This window comes from Ursus arctos, unplaced genomic scaffold (genome assembly GCF_023065955.2).
Source record: "Ursus arctos isolate Adak ecotype North America unplaced genomic scaffold, UrsArc2.0 scaffold_12, whole genome shotgun sequence".
Taxonomy (NCBI): Eukaryota; Metazoa; Chordata; class Mammalia; order Carnivora; family Ursidae; genus Ursus; species Ursus arctos.
Genome location: NW_026622786.1, coordinates 68,911,094 through 68,938,702, shown reverse-complemented (window position 1 = coordinate 68,938,702; position 27,609 = coordinate 68,911,094). Strand labels below are relative to the sequence as shown.

At 44.3% G+C, this 27,609-nt stretch overlaps 1 protein-coding gene across 3 annotated transcripts; it reads left to right on the top strand.

Moving 5' to 3' along the window:
* The first annotated feature begins 1,642 nt into the window (after nucleotides 1-1,642).
* LURAP1 (leucine rich adaptor protein 1) lies at nucleotides 1,643-19,892 on the top strand. 3 transcript variants are annotated; one of them, XR_008958846.1, is made up of 4 exons: nucleotides 1,649-2,036; nucleotides 11,841-12,848; nucleotides 16,222-16,322; nucleotides 16,812-19,892. XR_008958846.1 is itself a non-coding variant. In XM_026498188.4 (2 exons), exons 1-2 carry the CDS (start codon nucleotides 1,833-1,835, stop codon nucleotides 12,357-12,359), a joined length of 723 nt encoding a protein of 240 aa, XP_026353973.1. In that variant the 5' UTR covers nucleotides 1,643-1,832; the 3' UTR covers nucleotides 12,360-19,892. The 3 variants fall into 3 exon arrangements, 1 of the variants encoding a protein (XP_026353973.1); XR_008958845.1 differs by having other exon boundaries at nucleotides 16,222-19,892; XM_026498188.4 differs by having other exon boundaries at nucleotides 1,643-2,036; nucleotides 11,841-19,892.
* Nucleotides 19,893-27,609: the final 7,717 nt, after the last annotated feature.

Below are 27,609 nucleotides of genomic sequence, written 5' to 3'. Positions count from 1 at the left end.
ACCAAGTCTTATCAATCTTACCTCCGTAAGAGTTCTCCATTCTGTTCTAACTCTTTTCCCACCTCACAACCAGTCCCTGCTCCAGGCCATTTCAGTTTCTTGCCTTCCAATCAGTTTTCTTGACTCCAGATTTGTACCCCTCCAATACTTTCCCCTTGCAAAATCCAGAGTAATTTTTCAAAAAGGCGAATCTGGTTTTTTTTAGCCTCTGATAACCCTTCTGTGGACCACGAGATGCTAAGGAAAAATATTTTACTTAAGGTTACAGAGGTAACCATTAAATGAACTAAAAAGAGTGACAGAAATATATAGGGTCAATGGAAGAGGGGAAGTACGGAGTGTGAGATAAATCATATTTATCATAACAGGAAGTCAGTAGGCAATATTTAAAATTAATAAATAGTAGTGCTATATAAGTGTATGTGGGGTTATACGTATAAACACCAGAAAAAAATAGTTGAGTGCCGTTGCCTCTGGGGAGTGGGGCCATAGGTGGGAAAGAATAGAGCAGGTTAACCATCTTTACATTGTAAATCCTTCTGTGACCATGTGCTGGAATTACTTGGATTAAACAACCAAATCAAGCCAAATAAAAAAAACTTTTCATGGCTCCCCATTGCCTATAAATATAATCCAAGCACCATAGAACCAGCTTCTGTAACCTTTTTACTCAAAGTGTGGTCCCTGGCCCAGCAGCACGGCCATCACCTGGGAGCTTATTAGAAAAGAACCTCAGGGGCGCCTGGGTGGCACAGCGGTTAAGCGTCTGCCTTCGGCTCAGGGCGTGATCCCGGCGTTGTGGGATCGAGCCCCACATTAGGCTCCTCTGCTATGAGCCTGCTTCTGCCTCTCCCACTCCCCCTGCTTGTGTTCCCTCTCTCGCTGGCTGTCTCTATCTCTGTCAAATAGATAAACAAAATCTTAAAAAAAAAAAAAAAAAAAGAAAAGAATCTCAGACTCCAAACCAGATCCATGGAATCAAAATCTGCATTTTAACAAAATTTGCAGAAAATTCATATCCACAGTCAAGCTTAAGAAGCATCAGTCTACAGGATCAAGCAGGATCTGGCCCATGTGGACCTTTTCTTCTTCAATACTGGTTGCTTCTCATTGGCCGGAAGAACGTTACTTTCCACTTCTTTAATGTAAACTCAGGGGCAGGGCAGCCGGCCGGCTCAGTCAGAAGAGCATGTAACTCTTGATCTCTGGGTCTGAGTTCGAACTCCATGTTGGGTGTAGAGATTACTTTAAAATAAATGAGTAAATAAACTTAAAAAAATAAATTCAGTGGCTATGCTGAAAGTGTATGTGTGTGTGTGTGTCAGTAGCTAGCTAAATTCTAACCACTGTTGTAGACCCAGCCCCTCTACTCCAGGAAGCCTTATAAAACCCTCTGCAGCTTCTGTCACCACTGTTCCTTAAACTCTCATATCCCTAACTGAGGATGCTTAGCTTTTTCAGCACTTATTGGGCGCCTGCTGTGTGACTGGCTGGATTCAGTCAGAGTGGGGAGAACGCACCGAAAGAGCACTCCTAGTGCTCTTTCAAGTACAAATCCAAGTACAAATCGCCCAGCCCCACCCATTCCAGGGCCAGACATTGTGTGCGCAGCACTCGAATACAGACACAACACACACAGGCACACACACGAACGCTAGCACAGCTCTGGCTCTGCGCGGCTTTTCTGAGTGTTACGGCGCCCTCCGCCCGCCCCCGCGCGGCGCGGGCGGGGACCCACCGGTTCCGCTCCGCACCAGCAGCCGGGAAAGGAGGACCCCCGGGAACGAGACCCCGCCGTCCGGTCGCCCAGTCCTCTTCAGCTGTAGGCCCGCATGGAGGGGACTGCGGAGTCCCAGACGCCTGACCTGCGAGATGTGGAGGGCAAGGTGGGCAGGAAGACCCCTGAAGGGCTGCTCCGCGGGCTGCGAGGCGAATGGGAGCCGGGAACCTCCGGCGCCCTGCTGCTCCCGGGGGCACCCAGCCCGGGCCACGGCCACGGCCTGGGGGACAAGATCATGGCGCTGCGGATGGAGCTGGTGAGTGTGGGCTCCATGGGCCAGGAGGACGGAGTCCCCAGCTAGGGTTGGAAGGGACAGCCTTATGCCCCCAGAGTTGGGTTGGAGAGGAGCGAATTAAAACTCCCTACCTAACTCCTCAGGATCCCTCCCAGATCAATCCTTAAACCCTGAGGTCCATTAATTGCCCCTCCAAGGGTGAGTGGGGCGTTGGTGGGTCCTGAAGACTTGAGGTGGGAGGCACTGGCTCTTGGAAGTTTTTCCTGCCAAATAATTGGGAGAGGAGAGGTGAGGCTGGGAAGCACTAAGAACCTAGCACAGCACAAATCTCCCCCCATCCCACCCCTCCACCATGGGCCATCTATCCCCTGGCCACCATTATAGTGCAACCAGTTTCTTCTCCTGCTGTAAACTGGGCCCAGGGTTTGCTCCGTATTCATGACAGGATTCAGCACAGAAGAGATCTGGGTGAAAACCGCCTGGACTAGGGCCACTAAAAACATCCTCCCTTTCCCCAACCCCCACTTAAAGTACTTGGAAGTTCCTAGAACCTGGGCAGTCAGTGCTGCCCATCAGTGCTGGCTCCATCACCTCTGAGCCCCCCAGGTACACTGGGTTTTTGCATCTCATCTGTACCTTCTTGGGGAGAAGAGAAGGAAGTAGGCACCCTCCCCCTTCCCCATTGCTGCTGGTGTAGATTCAGAGCCAGAAGGGCATTTGGGGCTGCCTAGGCTCCTCAAGGCCCTGATTCCAGTGAGGCGGGTAATTTACACCTGCCACCACTTTGCAGCCGGTTCTGGGGAACTGAAGAATTCTCTCTGGCTCAGAACCAGGAGGTCACAGTGAGTGTGTCAGCTAATCAGTCTTTCTGGAGCCCACCATCTGCCTAGCTGGGCTGTGAGAGAGCAGAGGAGAGCATGGGGGCTCTTAGGCTGGGAGGAGAGCCTTCTGGGCAGGGCAATCAGGGAAGGCTCCATGGGGGAAGGATTTACATGCCATGTGTACTTGGCTCTGAAGGTTGAAGGTGAATGCCAAATTCTTGAGAGCGGGGCTGTGACTGCCCACTTAAGGGAGGGGCTTGACTTTGCTTCCTGGTACAAAGCGGTGCCAGGCATCATGCTGAGCACTCTACAAAATATTCGCTTAATCCTCACAGCAACCCTATTAGGCAAATGATATTTTGTAGATAAAGAAACTGAGGCACAAAGAGGTTAAGTAACTGCCCAAGGTCGTACAGAAAGTAAAAAGCAGAGCCAGGCTTTGAACTCAGATGATCTGCCTGCCCTTTACATTTTTACCATTGAGATCTGTTTTGTGCCAGACACTTTAAAGACATTTTATGTCATCGAAGTGAGAAAAGCAGTCATCTTTCCCCCGTCCCATAGATGAGGCATGCTGGCAGGGTTAAGGGGCTCACCTGGGCTCACAGAGGGAGCCAGTGGAGAAGCCATGCCTCTTCTCTGGCTTTAACTCTTTTGCCTTTGATGGAGTTTAGCTGTTTGGAAACTTTAAGGGGGTACGTTTAACTTCTGATTAGGTCTCTGCCTGACCTGGGACCCTAGGCTACCCATGAAAGGGACAAAGGAGGGAGCCTGCTGGGGGCCAGAACAGGGAAGGGCTTCCTACCCCATTCCTTTCTCTCTCCTTGGCCAAGACGTCATTGATGTCTTTGTGTACTCAGCCCTCCCCACGGTGGGGGGGGGGTGCTGGGCAGAGGGTTACCCTTGGAGCCAATGGTGGCAGAATTGGTCCAAGCTCTCTAAGCACAGTCCTTCAACTGTCCCTCTCCCAGCAATCCTGCAGGGAGGGGGCAGGGCTGTTCTTAAGGCCAAGGTTATTCCCGCCTCTAGGCTCCTTTCCTCTTGCTTCCCTCCCCCTCTCGCAGGTTGAGTGAACCAGCCAGACTCTGGGATTTGTGGGAAGGGGAAACAATGGCAACCTCTCCTACTTATCCTCCTACCCAGAGAACTGTTGCTGCGACAACCCACCCCCACAGAGCAGCTTGAAAAAAAAGCTTTAGGCAAGGAAGGGGAAGTCATGGGTTCAAGTCCTGGCTCAGCTCCTGAATCATTTCGAGATCTTGAGCAGAGCCCTGACTTTCTGTTGGCCTCGGTTTTTCTGCTTCTTGGAGGACGAGGGGCCAGGGCTTGTGGGATCAGATAGTCCTAGTAACAGTAGTCTAGAGAATCTCAATCCATGGCCAGGGAGCTGGGACTGGGATCTCCGGGCTTTACCCCAGGGTGATTTGAATTGAGCAACGAGGAAGCTGTACTTGTGAACCCGGGGCTGGGCAGAGAATCTGATGTGTATGTGTTGAGAGGGGTAGTGGGGGACCTGAATCCCCCTGGGAAGAGAACTGGGTTGGAGTGGCTTTTGAGGCTGCATCTCTCCTGAGGATTTATCCCCTTTCTGTTTCCAAAAAGATGGTATGGAATGAGTGTTTCTTTTTCTGGCAAGAAAGCCTTGCTTTTTTCTATTCTGGGGAGCGATGCTGTCACAGTCAGGGAATCCCACTGTCACAGGACTACAGACTCTGGTTCTCAGATTCATTTCCCATCGACATGGTAAAACTCAACCCCCTGAGTCCTGGGGACCACCAGAGGGGCCAAGGATAGTAAAGGCAAGAGAATCACAAAGCTGAATCTGACCTATCCAGTCTGATGCTAAGCACCATCAATGAACTGTGCAGGCCCTGCTCTAAGGGAGCTCTCAGGCTGAGCTCACAGGAGGGAGGGAGACAGATTAATAACTCTGGTACAGGAGGGTAAGTGTTATTAGGACCCAGGATGGGCTCCCTGGAAGAGTCTTTTTTTTTTTTTTTTTAAGATTTTATTTACTTATTTGACAGAGAGAGAGAGAGAGACAGCCAGCGAGAGAGGGAACACAAGCAGGGGGAGTGGGAGAGGAAGAAGCAGGCTCCCGGCAGAGCCAGGAGCCCGATGCGGGGCTCGATGCGGGGCTCGATCCCAGGACCCTGGGATCATGACCTGAGCCGAAGGCAGATGCTTAACGACTGAGCCACCCAGGCGCCACTGGAAGAGTCTTCATTAAGGAGTGACATGATCAGATTTGTACTCTGGAAAAACTACTACTTCTTTTTCTTCTTTTTTTTTTTTAAGATTTTATTTTTGGGGCTCTTGGGTGGCTCAGTCAGTTAAGTGTCTGCTTTCAGCTCAAGTCATGATCTCAGGGTCCTGGGATTGAGCCCCACTTTGGGCTCCCTGCTCATTGGGAGTCTGCTTCTCCCTCTGCCTCTGCCTGCCACTCTGCCTGCTTGTGCTCTCTCTCTCCCAAATAAATAAAATCTTAAAAAAAAAAAACCCAAAGATTTTATTTTTAAGTAGTCTCTACACCCAACGTGGGGCTCAGACCTACAATCCCTAGATCAAGAATCACACGCTCTACTGGTTGAGCAAGCCAGGTGCCCATGGTAAGGCCACTTTGAATCGGAGGGGATACACACTGTGTCCTCTGGCTGGAATGCCTCTCTCCACCGCTTACTCTGGCTAAGTCTTACTTAACCTTTATGTCTCAGCTCATGTGCCTTATTGTAGGAAGCATTTTCCTATCTGGCTTGGTTGGGTTATGGCCTTCTAGATAGCCATGGCCCTCTGGATAGCAGTTGTTTCCCCTAGCATTTGCCACACTGAATCTTAAGTGCCTGCGTCATTGTCCTATCTTACCCATAAGCTGTGAACTCTCTGAGGTTAAGAAATGGTATGTTTTCTTCCTTTGACGCAATGCAATGCCTATAAGAAACACTCAATAAATACTGTTTTATAACTGAATGGATTAATTCTATCTTAAGGAAGAGCAGGGAAGACTTCCTAGAGGAGGACTGGTATTTGAGGCTGGGGCTTGAAGGATGAATAAAGTCGGAGGGAATTCGAGGTCAAGATGGCAGATTGAACACATGCATTTACTCCATTTCTTTCTGAAACGTCACTAAAAAGCTAGTAGAAGGATTATTTTAAAAGCCATGAAACCATTATGACAACAAAAACAGGAGAGAAGATGATAGGAACAAAATTTTGGAAGCTGAAAAGCAGAAGGAAGAATGGTAACTTAGAAGACCTAAAGAAAGCTGAATTCCGAGCCAGCAGCAAGGAAAGCTGAAACGCAACACATTTTGCACTGCAGAAACCCTCAAGGTCTCAGGAGCTGGAAGCACCAGATCTTTCTGGAACTGGGGGCACAAGTGAAGCTGAAAACAAAAGGGTTTGTGAATGTTTAAGAATCGTACTCTAAGAACCCCTCCCTAACGGAGCAACCAGGTGTCCGGCCCCTTTTTATCCTAACAGAAGATTGGAGATGTAAGTTTTGGAAGAGAATAGTACAGAGGGAAGGGAGGAGGGGAAGGAGAAGAAAGGAAGGAAGGAGACTATTAATATAGCAGGAGAAGCACTTTTAGAATGAGAAGTTTTATTTAATACATTTAGTTTGGTTATGGACTAGGACTGTTGGTTTCACTGTTAATTTATTTGTCCCCACTATGAAATAATTTAAGGTAATCTCTTTTATTGTACGTCATTAAAAATCTGTATAGTCTGTGGTATTTCAGTCATTTATGTCCATATCTCCTTATTGAAACTGCAAGTTTCTATCAAGCAGGGACAGTTTCTCCATGATCTTTGTAATTATTAGACAACCCTGGTGCCAAATAATCATTTGTTTAATTGAATTAGAGTTGTGCTATTATTCCAAAATCGCAAATACTTTCAGGTACAGAATTTTGTTCTGCGCTTACGCCGTGGTGCATAAGTTGACCATAGTAATATGGAAAGCCCAATAGCTACCATGTGAACTGGTACTTGTCAGGCAGTATCTCACACATGTTAATATGTTCCTTTCGTTTTAAAAAACAAACCTTTAAATGAGATAGTACCCTCATTTTCCAATGAAGAAATGAAGGTTTAAAGGGGAAAAATTCCAATTTCCTATGATTTGTTAATGGCGTAACTGGAATTTGAATCCAGGTCTGTTTAATTCCAATGCCGGTATTACTCTCAGTGTACAAATACTTGGTTGTGTTCTGGTTTATCATTCTAGATGTAAGACAGTTCTGTCCTGAGTAATTTAATAAACATTTATCAATTGATATCTATTTTTAAAAAACTAGAACCGAAGGTCTCCAGATTGAGAGACAACAAGTAAAGTTGAGGGCAAGAGAGATTAAGTAGGGGCACCTAGGTGGCTCAATCAGTTAAGCATCCAACTCTTTTTTTTTTTTTAAGATTTTATTTATTTATTTGACAGAGAGACACCCAGGGAGAGAGGGAACACAAGCAGGGGGAGTGGGAGAGGAAGAAGCAGGCTCCCAGCGGAGGAGCCCCATGCGGGGCTCGATCCCAGGACCCCAAGATCACGCCCTGAGCCGAAGGCAGATGCTTAACAACTGAGCCACCCAGGTGCCCCAAGCATCCAACGCTTGATTTCAGCTCAGGTCATGCTCTCAGGGTGGTGAGATCGAGCCCCACGTGGGGCTCCATGCTCAGTGGGGAGTCTGCTTGAGATTCTCTCCCTCTCCCTCTTCCCCACCCCCACCTTTGCCCTCCCACCCTGCTCCCTTGCACACACACTCCATCTCTCTCTCTCTCAAATAAATAAATAAATAAATAAATAAATCTTTTAAAATAAGAGGGATTAAGTAAAAATGTACTAAACTTTATTAAATACCCTTATTTGGCGGCTTTGCTTGCATTATATTCTTGAGATGGGTGGAATATGGTGAAGATGGTGAACCCAAGAGAAAAGTACAAGAGATACTGACTTGAGGGCTAACCCAAAAAACCCAGCTGGATAATTCCCAGTGAGGCTCAGTTGGCAAGCCTCACATACGTACATAAGGTTTGCAGTCAGCTTTTTAGAGACACTCTGAATATGAGCAGCGGCTAGAGGCTGTAAGACATCTGCTGAGACCCTCTGACTCTATAGGCAGAAAGAAACAGAAAAACACCTTGGGTGAGACGGAGAGAATACCAGGAGATGAGAACTTATCAAAACCGTGGATTATATCCTTAAGAAGATAAGGGGTAACATTGCAGCCACAGCAGGAAGGTATAAAAAGGAAAACATTCAGGGGAGCCTGGGCGGCTCAGTCCATTAAACCTCTGACTCTTGAGTTTGGCTCAGATCATGATCTCAGGGTTGTGGGATTAAGCCCCATGCGGAGTCTGCTGGGAATTCGCTCTCTCCCTCTGTCCCCCCAACCTCCCCCCCCCCCGCTCGCTCCTGCACGCACTCCCTCTCTCTAGTAAATAAATAAATCTTTAAAAAATGTTTTTTAAAAAGGAAAACATTGGGGCGCCTGGGTGGCTCAGATGGTTGAGTGTCTGCCTTTGGCTCAGGTCCTGATCTCTGGGTCCTGGGATCAAGCCCACATCGGGGCTCCCGGCTCAGCGGGGAGTCTGCTTCTCCCTCTGCCTCTCCCCCTGCTCATGCTCTCTCTCTCTCTGTATGTCTCTGTCTCAAATGAATAAATAAAAAGTCTTAAAAAAAAAAAGAGGAAAACATTCAGAGAACTGGAACAACTCTTAGAAATAAAAACATGATAGGAAAAGATGGAAAACTCAATAGAAGCATTGATAATGTTGAAATATTGCAGAAACTAGAACAAATATAGAAAAAGATGGAGGGGGGGGGAAGGATCCATCCAGGACACCCTCTATTCAAATAACAGGATTTCCAGAAAAAAACAGAATAATAGTGGAAGAGAAATAATCATCAAAGAAATAAAGAAAATCTCCCAGAACTGAAGGACATGAGTCTCTAGTTTAAAAGGGCCCAACATGGGGCACCTGGGTGGCTCAGTTAGTGGCTGCCTTCACCTCAGGTCATAATCTCAGGGTCCTGAGATCGAGCCCTGCATCGGGGAGTCTGCTTCTGCCTCTGCTGCTCCCCCTGCTTGTGCTCTCTCTCTCTCAAATAAATAAATAAAATCTGTTTTTTTAATAAAATAAATAAAAGGGCCCAAAAAGGGGTGCCTGGGTGGCTTAGTTGGTTGAGCCTCCAGCTCAGGTCATGTTCTCCCCCCCACCCCACCCCAGTCCTGTGTCAGGGTCTTCGCTCAGCAGGGAGTCTCATCTTCCCCTCTCCCTCTGCCCCTTCCCGTCCCTCCAAAATAAATGACTAAATCTTTAAAAAATAAAAGGACCAACAAGTGGCCAATTCAATGGATGAAAATAGACATACCATGGCAAATTATTAGGATAATTTAGAACACTGGGACCAAAGAGAAGATCTTAGAAACTTCCAGAAAGAAAAGGAAGATGGTCCCATACAAACGACCAGGAATCATAATGGCATCAGACTTTTCAAGTGTAACACTGAAAATTAAAAGACAATGGAACAATGTCTTAAATCCTGAGGAAAAATTATTTTTAACCTAGAATTCTATACCCAACAAACTGTCAACAGTGTGAGGGGAGAAGAACAGCATTTTAAAACATGGGGAAGCTTCAACAAATGTACCTCAGACTTTCTCAGGAAGCTACTGGAGCAACTGGAGGAAAAGCACCACACACACAACGAGGGAGTAAGTCAAGGAAGAAGACACGGACCCAGGACACAAGGGATCCAACTCAGGAAAAGAGGCTGAGGGATCCCCAGGATGCTAGTGCAGGGGGATCCCCGGACGACAGTTGTGCAACGTGCTCAGATTGGGGCAGATCAGAAGGCTCCTGAAGAAGTGCCTCTAAGAACATGAAATAGATAGAATGTGATATTCTTTTTTTTTTAAGATTTTTATTTATTTATTTGACAGAGATAGAGACAGCCAGCGAGAGAGGGAACACAAGCAGGGGGAGTGGGAGAGGAAGAAGCAGGCTCCCAGCGGAGGACCCCGATGTGGGGCTCGATCCCGTAACGCCGGGATCACGCCCTGAGCCGAAGGCAGACGCTTAACCGCTGTGCCACCCAGGCGCCCCAGAATGTGATATTCTTAAATGCCTTGAGAGGAAAGTTCAGACAATTGGGAGAGGGTTTGGGGATGACTTACTGATCACTATGTAGAAAACAAAGCAAAAGACGAGGAGGAGTCATGTAGTAGCAATAATATAACAATAATGGAATAATTATATAAGGTATGATATGTATCATTTACTATTATTCTAAGGTGTAATTCTAAGGAATAATAATTACTATTTTGGGGGGCGCCTGGGTGGCTCAGTTGATTAAGCGTCTGCCTTTGGCTCAGGTTATGATCCCAGGGTCCTAGGATCAACTCCCACATCAGGCTCCTTGCTCAGTGAGGAGTCTGCTTCTCCCTCCGCCTCTGCTGCTCCCCCTGCTTGTGCTCTCTCTCGCTTTCTCTCTCTCTCTCTGACAAATAAATAAAATCTTAAAAAATAATTAAAAATTATTATAATCATTCTAAGGAAAACATGAAGTAAGAAATGAAAAGTAGTGAACTGTACAACTTAGCTGTGAGTAGCATTTCCAAATCCTTATAAGGTGGTCACCAAGTAACTCATTCTATTGCATATGTTGGGAATACAGGGAGATGGGAAGGGTGTCTGTATGGCAGAGGAGCGGGTAGTAGCATGAGTTAAATCCTTAACCTCCATCATCTGGGAAGTCAATAGAAAACACCTATAACTTAAAAGTCAGTAAATCGCATGTTATTTGGAGATTCGAAGGTAAGTACCAAAATAAACAGCTAAAAAAAAATGAATAATAGTTGTTTCTGGGGAGTGAGATTTAGGATTAGGATGGGGACCTATTACTTTTATGATAAATCTTACAGAACCGTTTTCCTCTTTAACTCATGAGCAGCCATTACTTTGATTACAAGGAAACCAAATACAACGAAATCAGAAAGTCATGTGTGACAAGACCAGGGGCTCCCGGGGCAGTAAACTAGAGGTGAAGCTGGAGAGACGTGCAAGGGTCGTATCATGAAGCTTTGGAATGCCGGCTGCTGAAGGGTTCAGATTTTCTTCTCTAAGAGCAGTGCAAACCCAGAAAGGCTCTTGAGCAGGGGAGGGACAGATTCAGACTTGTGTTTGGGGAAGATAACTTAGGCATATGAGCTGGGAGGGACCCTGGAGATTTCCTGGTCAATCAGACTTACTCCCAGTACAGAAGGGAGACAGGTGTGTGGTGAAGAGAAGCCCTGAATCCCCAGCCAAGCAGGATTCTGACCCTTTGAACGACAGCTGCTGACATCCTGAAGGGACTGGGGGGCCAGGTTAGCTACCTCTTTCTTCTCCAGCCCTTGCCTCCCTTTGGCCCTACTTCCTAATTAACACCAGGCTCCCTATCAGGCTTTTCTTTGAATATGGACTGTTTCGATAGTTAATACCGTACCTATGGAAGTTCAAAGCTCAGTACGATCAGATTTCAATACTCAGCACTTACTGAGACCTTGCTCTGTGTCAAGCACTGTGCTGAATACTTAATAAACAGCATTTCAGAATTCTCACGGCCATCCTGTGAGAAGAGTGATTAGCCCTGTTTTACAAACAAGGAAACCAAGGCTCGAAGAATAAGGAAGTTGTCCACAGTCGTCTAGCTAAACAGTGGTACAACTGAGTTGTTGTTTTTTTTTAAGTAATCTCTGCAGCCAACATGGGGCTCGAACTTACAAACCTGAGGTCGAGAGTTGCATGCTTCACTGACTGAGTCAGCCAGGCGTGCCCCAGAGCTGAGATTTTAAACAGCAATCTATCTGCTTCTAAAGCCCACACTCTAAGCCAGCCGTGCTTCCATTCCCAGGCTTCTTGAAGTCGAAGCACGGTTGGTTGGACTACAAAGTGGGGCCTCTGGAAACATTCGGGAAAGCCATGGCTCAGAACCTTGGACTGATTCCTTCTCCCACTCCCCCAGGCTTACCTGCGAGCCATCGATGTGAAGATCCTGCAGCAGCTGCTGACCTTGAATGAGGGCATCGAGGCTGTGCGCTGGCTGTTGGAGGAGAGGGGGACATTGACCAGCCGCTGCAGCAGCCTCACCAGCAGCCAGTATAGCCTGACAGGCGGGAGCCCGGGCCGCTCAAGGCGAGGCAGCTGGGACAGCCTGCCAGACACCAGCGCCGCTGACCGGCTGGACAGTCTCTCCATTGGCAGCTTCCTAGACACGGTGGCCCCCAGCGAGCTGGATGAACAGGGCCCTCCTGGGGCTCCCCGTCCTGAGATGGACTGGGCCAAGGTTATCCCCGGTGGGGACAGGGCCAGGACTGAGGTGGACCTGACAGCCAGCAGGCTAGAAAGCTTGAGGGCTGTGTGGAAGCCCCCCGGGGAGGGGCTCCAAGGAGGACCTCCTGGGCCACTAGAGGATGAAAGTGCCAAACTGGGCTTTGAGACCCACTGGTACTGGCAGTGCCAGGATGATGTGACCTTCTTATAACAACTTTCCCACCCTTTTGTATTCCTGTGGCTCTTTCTTCACTAGGCCCTGGTCTCCCTAAAATTTATTCTCCCTCATTCTGGGTCTAGGAAGAGGCTGCACTGAAATCAGTTACCATGGAAACCTGGCTGTATCATCCTTCTGGTCCCTGAGGAGGCTCTGCCTTTATCCCTTAATTATTGGGACCCTAGAGCTATTTCCACAGATACATTGACCCTAGAGGCTTGACCTGTGGCTTCCGGTACAATAGTATCTTCCCCCCTCCCCTCTGCAACTAGGTAAGGATTTGAGGGATTTAGGACACCTAAGAGATCGCTGATGAAGAGATGGTGGTGTAATTACCTCACCCAACATCTAGGAGTCTTGGCCCCCCCTCTTGGCCAAGATGGAGAACTGTGGAGGGACATGGACGGACATTCGGGGCCAACCCTCCATGGATTGGCCCTCCCAGAAGCCTTTGGGATTGGTAGAACCATCCCTTCCTGTCTGGTGAGTGAGGTCATTTCCTGCCAGGATGGATTAGCCTTTCCTCTGTACCAGTCTCTCAGGGGTGGTAGGTCAGTGTAGGGGTTGCTGAGCCCCTGCTGCTAGGTGAGGCCATACCGTTTTTTCTCCATACCCTTCCCCTTTCCTGGTAGGAAAGCTGCTCACTGTCAGAGGTTTGTGCTGCTTTTCAGAAAGATTCTTACTTTTTAAACGGGGTGCTCTCATTTTATTCTAGAGGGTCTCACTTCCTCTGTGGCCACATCCTGGTCTGATGCCAGCACTCGTATATCTGTGCTTTTAGGGAGGGAAATGCAGGGGCCTCTCTCTCAAAAGTTTGTCTGGCCTGCCCTGTTTGGTCCCCTGTCTTTCGCTGGCCCTGGGTTGCCCCCATTCTTGTGTTTTGGCTCCATATCTGTCTGCCAGGAGGTTCAGCCTTTGTGTCTCCACACCTTCTGGGTTTCCACTTCCACAGGCCTTTTATATGCAGATGAGTCCCCCATCCACCCCCCCTCTCTCCCCATTGCTGATGGAAATCAGAGGGAGGAGAAGCTTGAAGTCTGGGGGTGTATCATAATTTCCAAAGGGGGGAGGTGTCTTCTCTGATCCTGTGATTTCCCTTCCCCCATCCTGCCCCGGACCTTCCACCATTTGGTCACAAGGATGCCTGCCAGAGGCTGAGACACAAGAAATCCCTTTGTCTGGGTTACAATGGGTGGTGGTGGGGGGGTGGCAGCGAAAGACAGAGGCTCTTTGGTCCTAGGGCCCACATCCTGGGAGGGGGGGAGATTCGGGGAAGGCTTCTTTCCTTCCTGCCTTAGAGCAAGCCCTAGACTCCTGGGACCTGAGGAGAGAGCAGGAGACCGGCTCTGCACCTGGGTGCTAGGGCCCTAGTGAATTACAGCAAAGAAAGTATTCACAGAAGCTGCCAACCTAGGGCCCAAGGAGGGGACAGGTGGCGTGCACCCCCCCCCCAACTGATGTCAGAGAATGAAGTCTTGGAGATTAACCCTTTGAACCCCAGCTAACTGCCCATGTTTTGGTCCTTGTCTTTCCTGGGGCCTGAAACTAATTATTGGAAGGCAGAAAGGAGAGAAAAGGATGTCAGATGATCCTTGCCTAGTTGCTGTGCCATCTTGCGTGAAGGAGTCTTCCCCAAATCCTAGAATAACTGCTGCAATTTCCTTACTTTTCATTCTATGCTGGAGAAGGGAAGGAAGCCAAGTTCATCTCCACTTCCCCTAAATTCCTCAGGTTTTGTTCATTCCAGTCCTTCTGGGGCAATACATTCAGCCTGTGGCTCTCCCCTAAAGACTGTCTCTCCTCCCATCCCCTCAAAGTGATCAAAATCTCTGAAGTATATTCTTAGCCTCTCCTCCTTTGCTACCTACCAGACCTCTCCGTACCACCTCTCCAGGTCTTGGGGCTCCTGATTTCCCCTCAGGCTGGGAATTCAAATACCGTTTACCAGTCCCTACTCTGTTGCCATTTTGTAGTGTGCTCTTGGGTAAACTACCTCTTCACTTAGAAGCCTTGTACTCCTTTTTGAAGCTTGCTTGTTTGATTAGGCTACAAACTTCTGAGCTGAAGGGGGGTTTGCACGCCCTCTGGTGGCCATTATGTGCCATTGCCAGGAATAGCTGCATAGACCCGCCAAGCTCAAGTATAGCCTTACAGACCAGCCCCTCAGTGCACAGACAGGCTAGAGAGACAGGCCTAGAGAGGGCAGAGATTTGCCCAGTGTCACCCATTGTAGATCCACGGCAATGCCTGGGTTAGAGAACCCAGATCCATAGGGCCATCACTTGGCCAGCCTGCTTGTTCCCCCCCGCCCCACCCAGTCAACACCACTCAAACCCAAAGGACAGAAAGCAATTTTTCGGGTTTAATATTTGGGTTAGCCCTACCCTAGAGAGGCAGCTCAGTGTTTGGAGAAAGAACTATAGGCTCTGAGGAAAGAACCTTGGACTTGGATTGGGTAGAGGGTTCATGAATACGAACCGCAAATTTAAGAAAATTATCCTAGACCAACTATTTTTCCAGGAAGGGCCAGTAGGCCCAGATATGATGGAGGCAGAGAGCTCAGCATTTCAGACCTGGAGGTTAGAAGTGGGGTGGGGGATGGGGAGCTTTAAGATGGGGAAATCCAGACGGGTCCTGTGGACTTGGGGAGCTCCACAGTTCAAGGGAGTGCAGACGGTTGGATAGGCACAATTGGGTAAAGGCACAATTGGCTCGTGGCAGCCGCAGAAACAACGCCTAGGAGGGTAAAGGGTGGTGCTGACTGCATGATGGACCATCGAGGAGATGTGAGACCACGTGAGTGGGCAAGCGTAAGGGCCCGCATTTAGGATGGGATGGTAAGGTTGAGCACTGGGCGGACTGGAAGCTCAGCGGTGGCTTGGGTGAGAAATGCTCGGGGCTTGTAGCAGACAGGCTCACTGTGTGCATGGCGCCAGGCACTACTGGGTGCTCAGTAACACCTGTTGAATGAATGGAAGAACAAATGTGTGTAAACCCACAAGGAGATGTGACTTGTTTTGTTTTTTTTTTAAGTAGGTAATTAGGTAGTAGTAGGTAATTTAAAACAGTATTCTATTTAATTCTTAGCAATCCTATAAATAATGCATTATTAACAATGTATTGTTGCTTAGACATTTGCTCAAGGTCAGATAGGTAATAAAACAACTATAATATGAACCTGGGTCAGTCTGGCTGCTTGGGCTTCCAGAAAGTCTTCTCTGATCCGCCACTCCTCAGTGTCACAGACATTACTCTTCTAGAACAGGCTCGCTGCCAGGCTCTCTAGGAGAACAGTACCGCAGCAGGGCCGAGGTACTAACTTCCTACTGTTGCTGTAATGAATTACCACAATCTTCACGGCTAAAAACAGCACAGCTTTAGTACCTGACAGCTCTGGAGGTCACAAGTCCCAAATCAGTTTCACTGGGCTAAATTAAAGTCAGGGTTTGACCTGTCTGTATTCCTCCTGGAGACTCCAGGGGAGAATTCATTTCTTTGCCTTTTCCAGCTTCTAGAGGCTGCCTGCATTCCTTGATTCATGGCCCCTTCCTCCATCTTCAAGGCAGCAGATGGCATCTTCTCTCCTCTCTGATCTCTGCTCCCATCCTTTCATCTTTTTCTTTTTTTTTTTTTTAAAGATTTTATTTATTTGTTCGACAGAGATAGAGACAGCCAGCGAGAGAGGGAACACAAGCAGGGAGAGCAGGAGAGAAGGAAGCAGGCTCATAGCGGAAGAGCCTGATGTGGGGCTCGATCCCGTAACGCCAGAATCACGCCCTGAGCCGAAGGCAGACGCTTAACCGCTGTGCCACCCAGGCTCCCCCTTTCATCTTTTTCTAATTCTCCTTTCTCTTAGGCTTGTGATTCTATTGGGCCCCCTGGGATGATCTAGGATCCTCTCTCCGTGCCAGGACCCTTCATGTGACCTTCTCCTCTAAGTCCCTTTTGTCGTCAAAGGTAAAATATTCATGGGCTTTGAGGATTAGAACATGAACATCTTTGGAGGAAGGGCCATTATTCAGCCTACTAAAGGCAGAGATGGAGGGTGGGCAGATGAAGGCACGCTGGCCCAGAACGAGCCCCTGTGTTTGTCCAGCCTCCCTCAGCCCGGAGCGAAGGGTGGTGGGAAGGTGGTGGCCCAGGGGAAGGTGGCCAGGTCCAGGCCCTATGTCTGGAGAATGCATCATCACTACCAGGGACAGATGGGACTGAAGGGAGAAATTCTCAGCTTAGGGAATCTTCAGGCTTGACACCTTCCTGGTGAACATGGTGGAGGGTTCCAGCAGGTTCTGTCTTCGACACTACCTCCTCTCTAGAACCATGCTGTGTCCTCAAGGTGGAAGATAATTACCAGCAAACTAGCCTGGGCTCTCTCTGGAAAGGGTAGATTCGTTGTCACCTTTTTGTTTTTATTTTTTTTAAGATTTTATTTTATTTATTTGACAGAAAGAGCACAAGCAGGGGGAGCAGCAGGCAGAGGGAGAGGGAGAAGCAGGCTCCCGCCGAGCAGAAAGCCCGATGCAGGGCTCCATCCCAGGACCCTGGGTTTCGTGACCTGAGCTGAAGGCAGACGCTTAACTGACTGAGCCACCCAGGTGCCCCTCCTTCTCAGCTTTTTAAATTATTATTTTTTATTCCTTAGCAAGTTAAACCACGCTCCTCAGAGCATGGTGAACTCTCATCCTCAGTTGATACTAGGCCCCTTTATTGCTTTATTTTCTTCTTTGGATCCTTGAGCCCTATTCTCATTCCTCTCCCTGACCTAGGCATACCCTCTAATGTTTTAGTATGTGTTTGGATATGTTTGTATCTTTATTGATATATAATTGCATACTTATATGTTTTAATATATATAAATGGTATTCTTTTATAATAAGCTAACTTGCATAACAAATTGCCCCATATTTCAGTGTTTTAACACAATAAAGATTTATTTTTCACTTACAGGGACACACAGGTGTTCCTGCTTGGACTCCTCTCTTCCACTGTCCATGTCAGGTCCCAGGCTCCTTCTGTTTTTCAGGCGGTGATAGCCTGATTCTGCATCATAAAGTTCCTGTCAATTCTTTTGCCAAATTGTTTTGACATCCATTAATATCCATTTTATTAATTGGTTATTTCACTAGAGATTACAAAATGAGGACTTTTCTCATGCTATTATGCCCTCTTTTATTAGTTCTAACCTATACAGAAACACTTCACATCCTCTAGGAGTATTTCATTACCCTGAAATAATGTTTATACCAGAATAGCAAGATGAATGCTTAAATCTTTTCCCTTATTTATCCCTTTTGAAGTAGTAAATCGATGCCCTAGCAACTTGGTGTTTGATGATTTTGTTTTGTTTTGCTCTCTCTTTAAATTATTATTGTGAATTTGTAGTTTTTAATATATTTAATATCTTTTAATCACTTGCAGTTGTTTTGTTTTATATAAAATTTCAAGCATAGACAAAAGTAGACAAAATAGTACAGTTGACCCTTGAACGATGCCATAGGTTAGGGGCACTGACCCCCTGCCCAGTTGAAAATCCGCATGTAACTTTTGACTCTGCAAAAACTTAACCGTTAGTAGCCTAATGTTGACTGAAAGCCTCACTGATGACAGTCAATTAAACATATTTTGTGTGTTCTATGTATTATATATTTTTCTTACAATAAAGTAAGCTAGAGAAAATATCATTAAGAAAATCATAAGGAAGAGAAAATACATTTACAATACTATACTGTATAAAAACAAAATCCATGTATAAGTGGGCCTGTACAGTTCACACCCATTTTTCAAGGGTCGACTGTATAGTATACAAACCCCCCCCACACACACACGGTAAAATACCTCATGAGTATATATTAATACTTTCAATTCAAATTCAAGATTAAAGGGCTTTTACTCAATCTCTTGTCTAGCTCCTTTTTTCTGTACAAGAATCCTGGTTTTCAAGGACACAGGTGATAATAGAATTAGGATACTCCATAATTACTCATTTCTTTTATCTGATCCACAAAGCACTCTCAGAATAACAATATTAATACTACCACCAATATGATTAGTGAGAACATTAAGAAAGTATTTTGCAAATGCATTTCCCACTCTTTACCTCATTAAAAAACTTAGTAATAGATCATTGTCAGGGAATATAATCATTATATAATAGATCTCCCCTTCTTAGCCCTTCTGTAAGTTTCAGTTCTACAAGTAATCTCATAATTAACATTAATCTCTAGTCTTTACGTCATTCTACTCACTTTGGTTGTCGGAAGCTGATTTTCTGGTAGATTCCCCAGGAAGGGCACTTGCCAATACTATTCTCTGAGATCTTGCATGTTGATAAGTTTGTGCCCTTTATACGGACAAAGTCTGTTTTGCTAGGTTCACACTTTCCTTTCTTGGGTCTCTTAAATGTTACTTCATTTTCTTCTGGCATAAAGTGGTACTGTTAAAGCCTAACGAGGATTTAATTTTTCCTCTGTGCGCGCCTGTGGGGTGTGTGTGTGTTTAGATGCCCAAAAGATTTTTTCATTTTCTTTGAAGTTCAGTCATTTTAGGGGCACCTGGCTGGCTCAGTCATTGGAGCGTACGACTCTTGATCTCAGGGTTGTGAGTTCAAGCCCTTCGTTGGGTGTAGAGATTACTTAAAAATAAAATCTTTAAAATAAAATAAACTTCATCGTTTTATTAGAATTTCTTAGTGCTGGTCATTTTGGGACCACATTCTCAGCTTTGCAGTATGCTCTCTGAATACATAGTTTCAAGTTTTTCTTTATTTCAGGAAACTTTCTTGAATAGTTTTTAGTATTCTGTTCCTTTGCTCTGGTTTTCTTCTTCTGGGACTCATCTATCTAATTTTTTATCTTTTTGCCTATTTTCATTATTCGTCAACGTCTAACTCTTTATCTCTTCATATATTTTTTTAAACATTTCCTCTTTTGCTCAGATGTCACAGAGAGAAGCATCATCTCTTGTGTTCACTGTTCTTGCGTACTTTCTAGTTTAGTCTTCACTTCTGAAATGATTTTTTTCTTTCTTTTCTCATTCCATCCTGAGTACTGTTGCATCATGTCTGAATTTTTCTAATTCTGATTTATGTTGTCCCTTCATGTATCATATCCTGTTCTTAGTGTCTCTTGGCTTGTTTTGAAGTAGAAGTTACCAGTTTGGGTCTGTTTCGCGGCGTGCCTTTCTGGTGTGTTTCATTATCCGTAGTAATGTGACTTTTATGGTTCTTTTACAACTTTATATGGGATTTGACCTTGATACTTTTCTATTGCTCATCTTCTGTGAAATTAGTTTTCCGGAACTTAAAAAATGAGGTAGGGATCAGAAAAGCTTGTATCACATCACAGAGCTCTCTTTTCTGTTACTTTATCTGGCTTGCTTTCTGGGATATCCCGGCTCTGTTCCCCTCCTCTAGGCTGGTGGCCACGCGCCCCTACTTTGTGCTTCTTTATTTTATTCTTGATCAATCTTCCTAGGAGTTTACCCATTTTATTAATATTTTTAAAGAACCAGCTTTTGGCTTTGTTAATTTTCTCTATTGTTCATTTTGTAGTCATAGAATTTTAATCTTTATTTCCTTTATTCTATTTTGGGTTTAATTTGCTCATCTTTCTCTAGTTTCTTAAGTGGAAACTTATATAATTGTTTGTTATCTCTTTATCTCTGTTATCTCTATTCTATCTCTATAATATAAGCTATAAATTTCTCTTTAAGCACTGATTTACCCACATTTCATACTTTTGTTTTTTGTTTTTTTTTTTTTTTTGAGACAGAGAGAGCAAGCAGAAAGGGCAGAGGGAGAGAGAGAATCTTAAGCAGGCTCCATGCCCACCACGGAGCCCTACTCGGGGCTCAATCCCACAACCCTAAGATCATGACCTGAATAGAAATCAAGAGTCGGATGCTTAACTGACTGAGCCACCCAGGTGCACCCATCTCATACATTTTTTATATATTTTATTATTATTATTATCATACACCTAAAAATGTTTTATGATTTCCTTTGCCATTTCTTCTTTGGCCCATGAGTTAATTAGAAGCATATTGCTTACCAGGTTTTTGGGGCTTTTCAGAAAGCTTGTTATTGATTTCTAATTTAAATCCAGAAAATATATTCTGTATGATGTCTATTTTTAAAAATTTATTGAGTTTTTTTATGGTCCAGAATATGACCTTTCTGGGTGAATGTTTCATATCCCCTTGAAAAGAATGTGCACTTTGCAGTTGTTGTGTCTGATGTCACACAAATGTCAGCTAGGTCAAAGTACTTGATGGTGTTGGTTCAGTGTATCCTTGCTGAATTTTTGTCTGCTCCATGCTCAGTGGGGAGTCTGCTTGAGGATTCTTTCTCTCCCTCTCCCTTTGTCCCTCCCCTCCACTCCTGTGCACACTCTCTCTCTCTCTCTCAAATAAATAAATAAATCTTAAATAAATAAATAAATGTAAGTGGACTAAGCGTTGCAATAAAAAAAAGACTGTCAGTCTGAATAAAAAAGCAAGATCAAATTATATGCTGTCTACAAAAGATGCATTTTTAATTTATTTATTAAATATTTTTGACTTACTTACTTGAGAGAGAGAGAGCTCTCACATGCATGCAGGGAGAGGGGCAGAGGGAGACGGAGAGGGAGAGAAGCAGATTCCCCGCTAAACACAGAGCCAGACTTGGGGCTCGATCCCAAGACCCTGAGATCATGACCTGAGCCTAAATTAAGAGTCAGTTGCTTAACTGACTGAGCCACTCAGGTGCCCCAAGAAATGCATTTTATTTTAATTGTTAAAGGTTTTATTTATTCATTTGAGAGAGAGAGACAGAGACAGAGAGGATGAGCAGGGGAGGGGCAGCAGACTCCCCTCTGACGGGGGAGCCCGATGTGAGGGCTTGATCTCAGGACCCTGAAATCATGACCTGAGCCGAAGTCAGATGCTTAACTGACTGAGCCACCCAGGCCCCCAAGAGATGCATTTTATTTTTATTTTTTTAATTTATTTTTTAAAGATTTTATTTATCTATTTGACAGAGAGAGAGACAGCCAGTGAGAGAGGGAACACAAGCAGGGGGAGTGGGAGAGATAGAAGCAGGCTCCCAGCAGAGCAGGGAGCCCAATGTGGGGCTTGATCCCAGGACACTGGGATCCTGCCCTGAGCTGAAGGCAGACGCTTAATGATTGAGCGACCCAGGCCCCCAAGAGATGCATTTTAAATACAAAGATACGAATAAATTGAAAGTAAAACTTTGGGGAAAAATATACCATGCAAACACGCTGATTCAAGGAATATTGGAAATTAGTATCAGGCAAAATAAACTTTAAGACAAGAGGAATTACCAGAGAAAAAGAAAGACATCTTATAATGATAAAAGGATCAATACATACACGTAAACTATGCATGCACCTAATAAAAGAGCCTTCAAATTACATGAAGAAAAAGGTTGGTAGAACTAAAAGGAGAAAAACCAAATTCACAATCCTTTTTGGAGATTTTTTTTAAAGTTTATTTATTTATTTTTAAGTAATTCTACCCCCAACATGGGGCTCAAACTCATGACCCTGAGATCAAGAGTCACATAGCTCTTATGACTGAGCCAGCCAGGTGCCCCTATTTGAGATTTTAACACCCCTCCCTTACCAATTGACAGAGTAAGCATTGTACTACTTTACGTAAGATATAGAAATCTTGCAGCAGTGTAGTTCCACTTTCCCACTTCGGCCCAGTCTTTGAGGCTACAGATGTGTTATTAACTCCAGAATATGGCTTATAGTGTTTATTTTAACACATAACACACCTGTTAAGGAGATGGAGAGAAGAAAAAAAAGTTAAGCCAGACTTTTATTTTATTTTTTATTTTTTTTAAAGATTTTTTTAAATTTATTTATTTAACAGAGATAGAGACAGCCAGCGAGAGAGGGAACACAAGCAGGGGGAGTGGGAGAGGAAGAAGCAGGCTCATAGCAGAGGAGCCTGATGTGGGGCTCGAACCCAGAACGCTGGGATCACGCCCTGAGCCGAAGGCAGACGCTTAACCGCTGTGCCACCCAGGCACCCCTAAGCCAGACTTTTAAACTAAACCACGGTATCAGTTTCCTGTGGCTGCTGTGACAAATTACCACAGATGTAGTGGTGGGAACCAATGCAGGCAAAATACCTTACAGTTTTGGAGGCCAGAGGTGTGAATTGGGTGTGAATTGGGTCTCAGGCTAAAATCAAGGTGCCAGCAGGGCTGCATTCCTTCTGGAACCCCTAGGGGAGAAACTGTTTCCTTTCCTTTTCCAGCTTCCAGAGGCCATCTGCTCTCGGACACTGATTCCTCTGCCTCCCTCTTCCATTTGTAAGGTCACTTCTGATTTCTTTGGACCAGATAATCCAGGATGATCTCTCCATCTCCAGGTCACCTGATTAGCAACCATAATTCTCCTTTGCCAAGTAACCTATCATATTCACAGATTCTGGAGATTAAGCCAGGGACATCTTTGATGGGCCATGATTCTGCCTACCACACCCGCATATTTTTCATTTCTGGTGATCGTCATTCCTTCCTGTAGATTATTTGGTGTCATTTTCCTGTAGTCTGAAGAACTTTCCTTAACATTTTTTGTAGTATGAGTCTGACAGTGATGATTCTCTGTATTTGTTGATCTGAACCTGTATTTATTTTGCTTTCATTTTCTTTAAAAAAAATTAAATAAACTTTATTGAGGTGTAATTTACATATAGTAAAATGAACCTACTTTAAGTATACAGTTTGATGAGTTTTGACAATATATACACTCATGTAATCATTATCACAATCCATACTTAAACATTTTGTCATTTCAAAAATGTATCACATGCCCCTTTGCAGTCAGGCTGTCTGCTGCCCTGGCTCTAAGCAACCACAGATCTGCTTTGTATCAATCAAAATTAGTTTCTTCTTGATTTTAAAATTTCATATAAGTGGAATAATACAGTATGTACTTTTTTTAAAAAAAGATTTTATTTATTCATGAGAGATAGAGAGAAAGGCAGAGGGAGAAGAGGGTGCCTGACTCCACTTGGGACTTGATCCCAGGGCTCTGGGATCACGACCTGAGCCCAAGGCGGATGCTTAAACAGACTGAGCCACCCAGGCGTCCACAATATGTACTTTTTTAATATCTGGCTTTTTTTGTTCAGCGTCATGTTTTTGAGATTCATACATGTTATATGTATCAAGAGTTTGTGACTTGTATTCAATTGTATGAGTATAACACTGTTTGTTAACCCATTGACCTATTGATGGATATTTTAGTTGTGTCTAGTTTTTTGCTCTGAATTAAGATTCTGTGAGCATTCATGTACAAGCCTTTTTGTCAACTTTTTAAAAACATTTGTTTATTGAATAAATACCTGTCTTGGATAAATACCTAGGAATGGAATGGATGAGTTCTGTGGCAAGTATAATTTTAAAAGACACTGCCAACACTTTCCCAAATTGCTGGTACCATTTTTACATTCCAACAATGTGTATAAGTTCCAGTTGCTCTACATCCTCACCAACTCTTAGTATTGTCAGTCTTTTTAATTTTAGCTATTTTAATAGGTATGTAGAGATATCTAATTTGCATACATTTTCCTTTTTGTCTTTGAAACTATAAATAACAGCTGCATTAAAATTCTTGTCTGCTTATTTTAACACCTGTGTCATTTTGGGGGCGGTTTTATTTTATTTATTTTATTTATTTTAAAAGATTTTATTTATTTATTTGACAGAGAGAGAGACAGCCAGCGAGAGAGGGAACACAAGCAGGGGGAGTGGGAGAGGAAGAAGCAGGCTCCCAGCGGAGGAGCCTGACATGGGGCTCGATCTCGTAACGCCGGGATCACACACTGAGCCAAAGGCAGACGCTTAACCGCTGTGCCACCCAGGCGCCCCGATGGGGGGGGGGGGGGCGGTTTTAATTGATGACTTATGCATCACATTTCCTGTTTCATCACTTGTCTACTATTCTTTGTTGGATGCTGGACATTATGAATGATATGTTTTGGGATTCTAGATTCTGTTATGTTCTTTTGAAGAATGGTTTTTGTTTTAGCAGGAAGCTAACTTGGCTAGACTTTGACTCCAAATTCTCTCTCCAGCAGTGGGCAAAAACTGAAATCTTCACCCAGTTTTAAATGTTGGGAGAATTTAAAAAATGTGACATAGACATAAAGTGAGCAAATACTGTTGAAAAAAATGGCACTGGTAGACTTGCTTGACACAGGATTGCAAGAAACCTTCAATTTGTAAAAACAACAACAACAACACCACCCCAGTATCTGCCAAGGGCAATAAAGTGAAGCTGAATAAAATGAAGTATGCCTGTGTAGTTGGAGATTTCAACACCCTTTTCTAGGCATTTCATAGAAGGATGAGACAGAAAATGGGCACAAATATTAGAAATAATAGCACTGTCAACCAACAGGATCTAATCGACATTGTACAATACTCCACCAAGCAACAGCATGATATGCATTATTTTAGAGTGCCCACTGTTTTCTTGATACCAAGATAGACCACATCCTGGACCAGAAAACAAATTTCAATAGCAAGAAAAAAAAAAAGAATTGAAATCATATAGAGTATATCCTCCAGCCACAATGGAATCATTAGGAGTCAATAACAGAGAGATGACAAAAGTTATTAGCACTTGGAACTAAACACGTTTCTAAATAATCCATTGGCCAAAGAGGAGGTTTCAAGGGAAAAAACATATTGACCTGAATAGAAATGAAAATACAAAATATCAAAGTCTGTGGGACACGGCTACAGCAGTGTGGCGAGGGAAATTTATAGAATATGTTAGAAAAGAGGAAAAATCTCAAATCAGTAACTTAAACTTCTACCTGAAGCATCTGGAAAAAGAAGAGCAAAATAAACCCAATGAAGGCGGAACTAAGAAATAATACAGACAAGAGCAGAGACCAGCGAAGTTGAAACTAACGGGTCTTAATTTATAAAGGTGACTGATATTACAGAGAAATCAATGCCACTAAAAGAGAAGTTTAGTGTTACTGCTCATAATTCCCCTAGAAACAAGCAGCACAGCTCACCATGCAGGATCGTGGGGGAAGCGCCAGTGTCAATCAGGAGGCAGAAAGCAGCAAAGCGAAGCCATAGGCCACAATCTTTATTGGGGTTCCATGGGAAAGACAGGGCAGGGTGGGTAAACAGTTCAGGATTGGTTAATTTGGATAATTCTGGTGACCTTTGGGGCATAAGGGCGGCCTCTGGTTGTCTGGAACCTGGCCTTGGTTGATGTAGGGTAGGGCGAATATTGGCTTGATGTTTGATTAAAAAAAGGAAGTGGCTGGGAGCATAGACTTGGGATTAGCTGAAGGATTTATAACATGCTTTTCAATGCCTGTGAAAGCTGGATTTCAGGAGAGATGTAAACAACTTTGGTCATTAGTTTGGCCCTGTGCCAAATAGACAAATGCAGAAGCTAAGAAAACGCAGAAGAAAAACAGAAATAGAGAAAATCAATGAAACAAAGAGTTGGTTTTTTGAAAAGATCAATAAATTGACAAATCTCCAGCAAGACTGTTGAAGGACAAAAAGAAGACACAAATTAATAATATTGGTGGTGAAACAGGGAATATCACTACAGACCCTGTACACATCAAAAATAGGGTGTGCTACGAACAACTCTACACACACAAATTCAACAACTTAAACAAAATGGACCAATTCCTTAAAAAATACAAAGCACCACAACTTATCCAATATGAAATAGGTAATTTAATCGTCCCACAGCTATAAAGGAAATTTAATTCATAATTTAAAAATTCCCATAAAAGAAATCTCCAGTGAAACAGATGGTTTCACTTAAGAATTCCACCAAACATTTAAAGACTTAACAATTCTACACAATCTCTTCTAGAAAATAGAAAAAGAGAGAACACTTCCCAATTCATTTTATAAAGTTAGTGTCACCCTGATACCAAAACCAGACAAAAACCGTACAAAAAAGAAACTACAGACTATTAACCTTCGTGAATATAAATGCAAAAGTCGTTAAGAAAATATTAGCAAATAGAATTCAATAACATATAAAAAGAGGGGCGCCTGGGTGGCTCAGCCATTAAGCGTCTGCCTTCGGCTCAGGTCATGATCCCAGGGTCCTGGGATCGAGCCCCACATCGGGCTCCCCGCTCTGCAGGAAGCCTGCTTCTGCCTTTCACACTCCCCTTGCTTGTGTACCCTCCCTCGCTGGCTGTCTCTGTCAAACAAATAAATAAATAAAGTCTTTAAAAAAAAAGAATTCAATAACATATAAAAAGAGGGGCTCCTGGGTGGCTCAGTCGTTAAGTATCTGCCTTTGGCTCAGGGTGTGATCCCAGGATCCTGGGATCGAGCCCCATATCAGGCTCCTCCACTGGGAGCCTGCTTCTTTCCCTCCCACTCCCCCTGCTTGTGTTCCCCCTCTTGCTGGCTGTCTCTCTCTCTGTCAAATAAAGAAATAAAATCTTTAAAAAATATATATAAAAAAATTTTACACTATGATCAATAGGGTTTATTTCAGGGATGCAATGCCAGTTCAATATTTGAAAATCAATCAATGTAATCCACCATATTAACAATCTAAAGAAGAAAAGTCACATGATTGTATTAATTGATGCAGAAAAAGCATTTGACAAAATTCAACAGCCATTCAAGACAAAACCTAAAATAGGAATAGAGGGGAATTCTTCAACTTATTAAAAACCATTGACAAAAACCCTACAGTTAGGGGCACCTGGGTGGCTCAGTCATCTGCCATTAGGCTCAGGTCATGATCCCAGGGTCCTGGGATCCAGTCCTACATCAGGCTTCCTTGCTCAGCAAGGAGTCTGCTTCTCCCTCTCCCCTGCTCCTGCTCCTGCTCTCTCTCCCTCTCTCTCATGCTCTCAAATAAATAAAATCTTAAAAACAACAACAACAACCCTACAGTTAACGTTACACACGGTGGAAGACTGAATGTTTTTCCCTTAAGTTGGGAACGAGCTAAGGATGTCTTCTTTTACCACTCGAACTCAACATGGTGCTGGAAGTTCTAAACCAGTACGATAAGGCAAGAAAAGAAAATAAAAGGCATACACATTAGAAAGAGAAATAAAACTGTCCCTATGTGTAGAGGACAAGATTGTGTACATGGAATCCCAAAGAATCTACAAAAAACTTCCTAGAACAAGTGACTTCATCAACGTCACAGAATACAAAATAAATATACCAAAACCAGTTGCATTTTAGGGTGCCTAACTGGCTCAA

Bases quoted from the DNA above. Each gene is read 5' to 3' on its own strand.
- LURAP1 (XM_026498188.4), top strand. From the start codon at position 1,833: ATGGAGGGGACTGCGGAGTCCCAGACGCCTGACCTGCGAGATGTGGAG. The intron at 2,037-11,840 runs GTGAGTGTGGGC...CCACTCCCCCAG, and splicing joins TGGCGCTGCGGATGGAGCTG to GCTTACCTGCGAGCCATCGA.